At 31.6% G+C, this 10,929-nt stretch overlaps 2 protein-coding genes across 2 annotated transcripts; one reads left to right on the top strand and one right to left on the bottom strand.

The window, feature by feature from the left end:
• The first annotated feature begins 365 nt into the window (after window positions 1–365).
• LOC139087141 (E3 ubiquitin-protein ligase RNF146-B-like) lies at window positions 366–1,202 on the top strand. Its single transcript, XM_070635859.1, has 2 exons — window positions 366–526; window positions 592–1,202. The coding sequence occupies exons 1-2, from the start codon at window positions 453–455 to the stop codon at window positions 1,124–1,126; spliced, it is 609 nt and encodes a 202-aa protein (XP_070491960.1). The 5' UTR covers window positions 366–452; the 3' UTR covers window positions 1,127–1,202.
• Ube4B (Ubiquitination factor E4B) lies at window positions 1,144–5,316 on the bottom strand. The gene is made up of 6 exons (XM_070635858.1): window positions 5,053–5,316; window positions 4,687–4,864; window positions 2,653–4,543; window positions 1,854–2,591; window positions 1,373–1,791; window positions 1,144–1,313 (listed from the first exon to the last, which is right to left on the bottom strand). Exons 1-6 carry the CDS (start codon window positions 5,092–5,094, stop codon window positions 1,249–1,251), a joined length of 3,333 nt encoding a protein of 1,110 aa, XP_070491959.1. The 5' UTR covers window positions 5,095–5,316; the 3' UTR covers window positions 1,144–1,248.
• Window positions 5,317–10,929: the final 5,613 nt, after the last annotated feature.

The raw sequence follows: 10,929 nt of genomic DNA on the forward strand, positions 1-10,929 counted from the left end.
ATTCAAAACCCTATAATTTTTTGAAAACCATACAAATGTTTTTTCAATCTTTACAATTCCTATAAAAATGTAGGGTTTTAAATTGAACTTGAATGATGCTATAATACAAAAGTTCAGGTAAAATTACCAAAATATCAAAATTTACAGTTATACTCTTTTAAAAATTAAAGAGCAACAACTGAGCAAATGATGAGTCGTTCACAAATGACATCAAATAGAAAAATGAAACTTTTTCTAGAACATTTTAGATTTATATCTGGATCAGATATTAACAAATGAGTCTGTAACAAATGAATGTCACTATTTTTCAGAATTCCTTTCTTTCTACATCCCCAAATTTTGATGGTCATCATTAATCGATGAACCCCAGTAAACATTGAAAATTTCAAAAATATAATTTTTGAACAATTTTATTTTATTTTTATTTTATTAGTCCTTTATAGTCAAATTAAATGGAGGAACAAAACGAAAATGAGTGTCCAATATGTCTACAGAAATTATTATATCCAGTAAAATTACCGTGCAAGTATGTTAAAAATGTAAAATTTGGAAAAAGTTCTTTGTTTTTGTAATTAAACTTTCTATTTTCAGCCACATATTCTGCTTTCTATGTATTAAAGGCATCCGTAAAAGTCCAGATGCAGTAAAGTCATGTGCAATGTGTCGAAAACCATTTAATATTGAAGAAATTGAGCAAAATGTAGGAATAGAGAAAACGTCCATAGATAAGAAATTTAATTGGTTTTATCAAAGTAAAGGAAGTTCCAGCTTTTGGGCATTTGATGAGAGGACAAATGAAGAGTTAGAGCAAGCTTATAGTGAGGAAAAAGATCATGTGATAATATCTATAGCTGGATTTGTGTATTGTATTGATTTTATACGACTTATACAATATCCAGTGAATCATCCAGAAAGAATAAGAAAAATCAAAAGATGTGACGAATTAAACGAAGAGAATTTTAAAATTAAAGGAATTGCTGGTGTACGATTGACAGAAAGTGCCAATGAAATTAGTGTGAGTGATACGAATGCGTGTGATGAAGCCAGTGGATCCAATATAGAACAATTAAGTCAAGCTCTAAGTGAATCTCTACAAATCGAAGAACTTACTAATATTAGTAATTAATAACTACCAAGAGTATCTAAATTGTACATTTAATGTTCGTTTTATTAAATAAAAAAATTGATGTTTCATATTATTATTTCTATGTTATGTATAAATAGTTTGCCTTTATATAATATTCGCGCTTAAGTGGACTTCTTGTCTCTCTTTTCTCGTTTCCATTGTTCGATTCTAGTTTTCAGTTCAGGCACTATAAAATAAAATTTATTTAATCAATTTATTATGAGATGAATAATGTCACAAATTTACCTGGCACAAGCTGTTCTTCTGTCAAATGCTGTCTATTAAAAGGATCTGTGGACGAATTCAACAAATGTCTTGTTATGACAGACCTATCCATTATTATTCCACTTGGAAGCTGCACCGGATCATTAATTAATGTATCCATAAGTGGATCTTTAAATTCATCAGGTGCATCAGCGAAAACATCTTCATTGCTCTGATTCGTCGTGTAAATTTCGCCAGCCTTTTGAATTAAACTTCTAAACTTTTCAACCTCAATTGCTGCTCTTATGTTATTCTTTTCAATCTTCTCAGCAGCCTCTTCAAATAAATGTCTCTCAAATGAGCGTTCATCACGTGCGAGAGCTGCTGCAAATTCGTCACAGCTCAGACGAATGTAAATATCAATGATTTGTCCCAAAAGACGTCTCGGTTCCCAACCATATCTTTTAATGTTAAAACATAAAATCAGCATCTAGTTAGAATAATTAATTTAAAGGATATTTACCTAGCAGGATTTCGAACTCTCAAATCTCTACATTTTGGACCACAAAGTTGATGCAAATTGAAATTCAACATGCCGCTAAGACGATCGACAAGTTCCTTACGCAAGAAAGGTTCTTTAATATCATTTGCAAGATAATGAATCATATCTACAGTCTCTCTGGCTAAAGTCAAATATGAGCGGCATTGTCTTTCATCTTGCACTAACTGACGTTGACGTGTTGCTTGCTCTTCAGTGTCTAATTTCGACCATTCCTTTTCATTCATCATAAGCGTTTGCACTTCGTGAATTTTCTTGAGATTTTCAAGGCTTTCGTCAAGTAAGAAAGTTGAGTCATTCATAAGCATATTAATAAATTTCACAAACTGATTTCCATTCTTTGATTCGGCAATCATAGCTTGACGATGAATTGGGCTGTTCCAAATACTCTTAAAAATATGAGAAATGTGATAACGAATTGTAAATTTATCATAAAATTCAGTGCTTTGTCCAGTTGTCTCAACATCGACATAAAACTTCATCAAGGCGGATATTAAGCTTGACTGTGTTAATTCATGGGCCATAACCATGTTGTAAATTTTCGTTGTAGTTTGTTGAATAGATGGTGAGATCACGAATAGGACTTCTACGAGTTTGGCAGTGAGATAAGGATTCTTTATCAAATGTGGTGCACAGACGAGTGTCAATATCCATGTGACGATTGAATTATCCATGTAATCAATAATTACTTCCACACGATTTCTAAAAAAAGATTTAATCACATTTTATTTAAATTTTGGTTTAAAAATTAATTATTACTTACTGTAGCAAGAAGAGTAAATAGTCAGCAATGTCTTCAATGTACCATACTGGCAATGACGCAAATTCATCTGATGCAACGAGTTGATTAGGCGGTATTGTATTAAAGAAAGGAACTTCAATTTTCTTTCGTCCTTCAATGTGATGTAGGACATAGTCACAAACAGAACTGTAGAATTGTAGACAATTACGATTCACATTTGGATCCAATACAAGAATTTCCATTGTATTTTTTGCTTTTGTTAATTTTTTTATTCTGTTTGCCCATTTGTCTCGTGCATTTTTGTTACGTCTTGCAACTGGCGTATTTTTCCAACGAGATTCTGTTGTATTTAGTTCATCGACCATTCTTTGTAACTCTTTGATTGCACGAAGTCGTTTATGATAACGTGATATTGTTGGAATTATACCCAAATGATGACCATGAAGTGTAAAGAACCAACAATGGCTAACAAATTTCGGATCTTCCCATTGCACTTGAGCACGAATTTTCTCGAGAAATTTGCTATATTCAGCTTGTTCAAATTTCAATTTTGTATCATCAGCAATTGACACCAATGATTGTGGATGAAATGGAAAGAGTGGATCAATTCTCTCTAATTTCACTTTGTGACAGAGTTGTTGGAGAACTGACATTAGATTGAGCATAAATCCATCAGATGCTAAACTGCGTTCATCAGCATTGTATTGTTCACGTTTTGCATTGTGCTTGATTAATTCTCCAATATATTTTAATACCATTTCTCGGGTGTCTTTGTTCAGTATAAAAGTATAAAATAGTTTATGAAGTAATGTCCTTACATACTCGAGTTTGCTTTGTAAATCATTTTGAACTACAGAGTCAATAGTGTTGTCTTCATCATAATATCGATCGTAGATTAAGATGGATATAGATAAAAATGGTGATAAGTATGAGATTTGAGAGATCTCCCGTCCAGGAATATCAGTACTTAAAGCTGGAAGGAAAGTCCTATGACTCACTACTAAATTACAAATTGGCTTGACATTTTCATTGTTTGTAAGCCCAATAGAGACAAGTTCAATGAGACGGTCAATGGTGTGAGTTGGAAGCGTATAAATAGACTTGATTTGTTTACAGCGCATATCCAAATAAATGTCTTCTAATATCGTATTAAAGATTCTTGTAAACCTTTTTGGATGATCATTATAAAGTTCAGTAATGAGATGCTTAAGAAAATCTTGATATGGAATTGTTTCATCGTACAAAATCTGCAATAATGGTGAGCGTGATCTTGTATCTACAATTGGCTGAGTATCGAATGACCAGTCATGATCAAGTAATAATATTGCATTATTGATGAGTTGTTTACGACATTCTGTGCTAATTTCCTTATGTTGCCTTTCTGTTAATGAACGATTGTAGGACGATATTAAATAGTATAATGCAGCTTCTTTGGCAGTGCACTTTTTCGTTTGTTTCCAACGTGAAGGTTCACTAAATGTTTCGTCATCAAAGTCCATCTCAATGTCATCATTTCTCATTCTACTTGATAAAATTTGATCCGATAAAGAATTTACTTCAATTTCTTGAATTAAATCAGATGAAATGTATTGTCTAATCACATCATTTATTATCTCAGATATTAATTCTGGATAATTTGTTGGAACTAAGGAACTATCGATAATTGCTCGTGCAACATCTTTAACAGGAAATGAAGCATCAAATTCTTTACTCCATGATGAATCCAAAATTCTTGAAATACTCTTTTCAATCGATTTTTCTTGAACTTCATTATCATCAATATCCATACGATCATCAGGAACTGTCTGCTTAATTTCCTTCTCATCTGTATCCATTTTAATGATTTCAGTTAAATTTGGATTACTGATATTCATACTGGTTTCTTCTTGGTCATTCGTTACAGAAGTAGTATCTAAAGTAATACACAAAAGTCATTTGTGGTTCATACTCTTTTATAAATAAACTTTTATCCCTAACAGACAATGAACAAACATAATGAATATTCTGTGCTTTCTCAATTTTTTGAGCATGCTTCTTGTCTTTTTGAATATTTACCTGATAAAATTGTATTTTTGTTATCATCCTTCTTGATCTCATTGTCAGCAACAATTGTACTGCAATTATTATTTATGCTTGTCTCATCAATTCTTTTTTGGTTATCTGACTCATCAGTTTTTTCAGTATTTGCGGAAGCAGTATTAACACCTAATTTTCTCAAACGACGCAATCGAATCTACATAGAAATGAAATGAAAAAAGAAAAACGATTTGACGGAAATGTAAAATAAGAAAACGCAAATTTTCTTTTAAGGTCAATGATATTTTTTTTGCTCTTTATGAAAATTGGAAAACAAAGAGTTTTTGTTTAAAACGCAGAAGATAATTTTCCTCGCTCCCAGTTTTTCCTGGAAACTTTTCCTACCTCTTCTTGAGTTAATTGCTTCTGATTATTATCTTCATCCATTTTATTTAATATTTTTCACTAATTTTCTTTTCCTTTTTTTGAAATTATTTTAAAACAACTTTTTTTCTCGTAAAACTATCTGTCTTTCGCAAAATTCCAATTGTTTATGAAAATTCAGTAGCCTTTTATTAAGTTTCTATCTATTTCGAGTACGGAATTTCAGCCTTTTAAGTTTAATTCACGAATCAATGTTATTCAAAAGAAAGAAAAGTTTTTCTTGTTTTTAATCTGTTTAAATGACAAACTCTATAATTTCACAATTCAAATAGACGTTACGGTACTTTAAGAATAGAGACATATAGAATTGTAAAATTGACACAGCGTTAAACTAATGCTATTTCAAGTCATCTACACGAATTTCTTTAATTAAAGCTTAAAATTAAAGGCAGAAAGTGCTGAATAAACCTTTTTTTTTCGCTGAATGAAAATTTGAAATTTTTCCGTTACTTTCTGACTAAATTTAAATTTAATTATAACGGTTCATTATCATTCCAATCATGACTTAAAAATTGCAAAAATTCACTTAAGTAGGCATTTATGATTGTAGACATGACAAGTGATAATTTCATGTATTAATCATGAGCTATTTTGTCACTGACATTTACCTATGAACGAGTAAATCAATTGAGGTAGAAGAAGCAATTGAGTTTATTGTCACTTGATCGATTGATATGACTCGTCACAGATATAAAGTTGTTCACTTATTACTTTACTCGCTAGCTTATATTTAATCAACTTGATCGCCTGGAAACTTAAGTTGCATTTACAATAAAATAAAATCATATTTATCCAACAATTCAACTGGATGTAAGATTCTACCCAATGTATCCTTTTAAAAGAACATATTGTGTAAGATTGAATAAGCTTCATCAAGGAAGAGCATGAATGTCAGTAAGAAATCGAATCTGCCAATTTTCAAGAATAACTGAGAATACATCGCAAATACACAAACAGTCAATCAAATATACATTACATTGTAAAGCTATTAAAATGTATGTTGTAAATGGAATTGAATGTATATTTATGGAAATATGGCAAACAGGAAGTACAAAAAAATTTGATTACAAAATATATCTTGAGAAAGAGATAGATCCAGTCTGTAAGATTTAAGCAATAGTTGCATTTTGGGTTCATTTACATCATTGTCAACCTTGTACCATACGTCAAACTTGTTTGTTACTACCCTAAAATTTGCATACAATTTCTTGATGATATGCCAACGGTCTTTTGATATTTAAATTGTATTTGAAACTGCAATCACATAGTTGATACCCCTTTATTTGTTGAATACCCTTCTTTAAAAAATTTAGTTTGCGTTTGTGAAGTATGTAATTTCATACAAAATTTTTTCATTTTTGTCAAATAATGTAAAAAAAACTTAAAAATATGTAGTCGTCAAGCAATAGTCAAACCTTACATCTTTTACATTTTGTATGTTAAGTGATTTTTTCTATGAAATGAAGTGAAGTCGAGTCGACTCGACTTACTTTGAATCGGCTCGGTTTCGAGTCGACTAAGTGAAGTCAAAAAACGATCTCGGTTTCAAGTCGACTAAAGTGAACACGAAAAATCAATTCGGTTCCGCCTAGACTAAAGTGAACACGAAAAAATCAATTCGGTTCCGCCTCGACTAAATGAACACGAAAAACGGATTCGGTTTCGATTACGACCTCTGGTTTTCAGTCGTCAAGCAATGTACATCTTTTACATTGTTAAGTGATTTCCTTGTCATTAATTTTAATTTTGGAGGTCGGTATTCAGATACGAACAAAATAGATACAATTTGATAAATTTAGAAGTGATGGAATCTGTGACATCAAACAAATCTTATCATCAAAGACACCAAAGATAGCATTATTAAAATTTCAACAAAAGAAGCTCCAAAGATTATATTGAAAAGTCGAGTCATTTTTGAAAAAGTCTAATAAAATTAAATTAGATTTTTCGATGTAAACCTTTACAATATTTTCTCATCTTTACGTTAAATCTCGAGGAGAAGAAGCTCTTTTCTTTATGTTTTTCTTTTGCTCCTGCTTTACACAATATTATAAAAACACACAACATTCTCAACAACGAAATGACTTCATTGAGGACTCTTATAAGCTTAAGAAGCACTCAAATGGCTTTTCACATTTTCCTTTCCACCATAACTCTCGGGTTTCATCCCATTGTGATACTGATGATAATAATAACAATAGCAATGAATTTAGCGTTCTTTTGTACAAACAAAATTGCTGTTGAGAGAATATTTATAGGTAGAGGAGACACTATAATCTTTACTATTAAATAACGATGTTCTAATGGCAGCCAACTATACTTCTCTCAAGGATCGGATTTCAATGTTGCCAACAATTTAAGTCTCGACATTTTACTACAAAATGCCAACCTGTAACTTCTTCTTTTAGTTTAAATTGATTTTCCTAAACGAACGTCCTTCATACATTTTAATAGATGCCATAAAGTTTTACTATTTTTATTAATCATCTCACAACATTGCATCTCCAATTTTATTTTCCTGCAACGAATGATCTTTTCTCATTGAGAATCCCATAACTTTATCATGCGATAATAAAAAACCTCTAAAATCTAGATTTATGTTGCGATTAGGATGGAAAATAATTTTTACAACTTTTTGTAAAATTCATACATAAATGGAGAGACTCATCCATGGTATCGCACAGATAAAGTTTTTCTTTTTTTTCATTCTCATTGTTACACAATGGCAACATCAATAAATTTTCATTTATGAATAAAAAACAACATTTTTGTTCCTCTGAACATTTGACATAAAAAATGTAATCAATTGGGTGTTGTTCTCCATGAACCTCCTACATATGTAATTATTCATACCATGAGACACGGTACCAGTTTCTAATATTCAAACAGTTAATCGTAGTAGACACTTCGTCCACAGATAGGCTTGGTTTGAGCTGGCTGTGTTGTAGCGATTCCAATTAATAAAGTTTTTAAAGTAGCATCGCTCATTGACAGTCGCAAACTAAGGGACGCAAACTAAGGGAGGCTTTGGATCATAATTGTTATGTACGGAAAGCGAAGAAAGTTAGTAAGTACAAGTGGGTTCACTAGGATACGATTTCCACGACGCAACCGTTCTCCACACATTATACGTTTATGGTCTGTGTGCTGATTATAGACTCACTTTATTATTCTTTGCTTCTCTTCAATTTTATGCGTGTTACACAACCAATACAAAGACGTGGTGAGATCAAAACAAGTTTTCTCTTTATGCTTGATATTTAAATTTTTGAACAGCTGATCGACATATACACGTGCTTTTTGGTGAGCAAACTCTCATTTTACAAAACTTCTCTCTTCTTTGCTGCCTTTACCATTTCCTTTCAGTGTCTTTGCGTTAATTTGCAATAAAAGAAGTGGTCAACCGAGAACTCATTCAATATTATTCAATTCCTTTTTGTCTATTTATAAATCCAGAAGAAGAAGACTTGTTTTGAACTTTAAACTACAATCGTTGCCCTTTATAAGAATATACTCAACTTAGGTAATTCCGGAAATTCCAGGTCAAATGTTGAAGGTTTGAGAAGTATTGAGCTTCCTCACCATTAGTTCCTTAAAATGGTCAAGTTGGATCCACAGAAAGCTAAGTGTGGTTTAATAAATTAAGTTCATGAGATCATCATATAAGAACCTAAATTAAAGCAAAAAAAGTGACACATAAATTAAGTATGACTACATTCCTTTTTATTATTTACACTGCTGTGAATACTTACTGATGCCGGTCCACAAGAGGTAAATAATAAGCGACATGAAAATTAATAAGAAGCAATGTCTGACTTGTTGTACCATAATCTGTATTGTTGTTGTAAAAGAACCGTTGTTCGTTTACTGTCATGATCAACATGAAATGCATTGCGGAACGTAAAATTTTCTTTGTGTACCTGTATAATGACAAACAATTGGATTCATATTTCATTCATTCATGAATGGACTGATGTAAATTGAGAGAGTCACATAAACTAATTAAATTTTCTTCAATATTCACATTGTAGGTTTGATCGAATGGAAAAAAGCTTTCTTACCGCATTTCCGGTCGAGAGAAATTATGGTATTGTCAAGTTTGTTAAAGAACTAGACCGGGAAACGCAAAATGAGATGGAGACAATTATTATGATTACAGATTAATTTTAATTCTCTTCTTACATTTGAATGCATTCCAGCTTGATAAATGCATTCATTCATTCACTTTTAGTCTAGACGAATCACTGGAAATCAATCACGAGAAAATAATGAATATATGATGAATTTTTATTGTTTTTGCCTTAGGCAATCCAGTTATATGTCAACTACTCTGCCTTAAAGCATTTATGTACATGTCAAGGATATCTGTGAGATGTCCAATCTGTCACATATGTTGACCCTCATCCATTAATTTTAAGCATTACAAGTGTATAAATCCAAATATCACAATATCTGTGTACAGTACTGAGCCGCTGGTGAATCGAAATGCGTTTGAGACACTCAAGTTTCAAATGTCTACATCATATTCATCATTGTAATGCTTAAAATCATACTGATGCTTAATTTATTCAGACGAGTTATAGAGAAACGAAGAATAATCAAATAAAGTTTGTTCAAGACAAGCTATCCCTAAAAAAGGTTAAATAATGATTATACGCTGGTTTTTAAGCAACTAACGATTGTGGAGATACTGGAAACATTAAAAATCAAGACTGTTTTAAAAACAATACTAATTATCGTAATTGATAATGATGAAGCAACAAACACTGAGATTACATTATCATGTTATCGAGAAGAGATGCCAGAGCATGATTGTCATTATGATTATTATGATATTATTAGTATGAAGAATGATGAGACTAAAATTTCATAACAGAAACTCGTTTTTTAAAACCTTTGGGAACACGGGACTAATCCTATGATTTTAGACAAAAAGACCGCTTTTATATAACGTAGTGGTCTTTTAGTATCATAAAATCATGCTCTTTGCCTGTTAGGATGTTGTAGAAAATCTCAAGGCAAAGGTGCCAGTCTTACTGCTTAATATAGGCAAACGCATCAGATGGTGATAAAACCAATCCAAAATATATCGTATTGAATCTTGAATAAGTTTGGGTATTCTAAACTTGTGGAAAGGGACAGGCACAATTGATGACAACAGACATAAAAAGCATCGATCGAAAAATTTCGGAAGTACTTGAAAATGGTGGATATTATACATTTTATGTGAAAGGAACGGAAAGTTTAAAAAATTCAACAGCAAGGGGATTCCTCAATATCCTCAATTACGGTCATAATACAGGATATTGATGATAATATTCTTGAATTCAATCAACCATATTTCAATTTAACGATCCCAGAGAATCTCGAGTCATTCCGAAATTGTCAATAGTCATAAACGACAGAGCTATCAAACACAATATTGGAAACAATCACACAATTTCAAATGTTCAGAATGCCTCAGGAATTTTCGATGTAATTCCCAAATCAGGTCAGAGGGGAACACAAATTATTGTCAAAGTGAAAATCCCACAAGATTGGATTATGATGTAAAAAGTAAGGCCGAAAGGACATTTATATTTGAGATTATAGCGGTAAATTTCATTCTAATGTCTAAAACATTGATTGAGGTTCATCTCGATGGAGTAAATGATAACTTTCTGATGTTCAAACAATCTAATTATCGATTACAAGTATCTGAAAATATTGATATGGGAAGTAAATTTGGTGAAATTTATGCTGTCGATAAAGACATTGGTAAATATAGAAACTAAAATATATTTTACGTGGATTTGGATTGGAAAATTTCGTTACGGATGGATAGTGACGAGGGTGGGG

This window comes from Chironomus tepperi, unplaced genomic scaffold, assembly GCF_022539635.2.
Source record: "Chironomus tepperi strain 1889 unplaced genomic scaffold, CSIRO-AGI_Ctep_v1 contig_100, whole genome shotgun sequence".
In the NCBI taxonomy this organism is placed as follows: Eukaryota; Metazoa; Arthropoda; class Insecta; order Diptera; family Chironomidae; genus Chironomus; species Chironomus tepperi.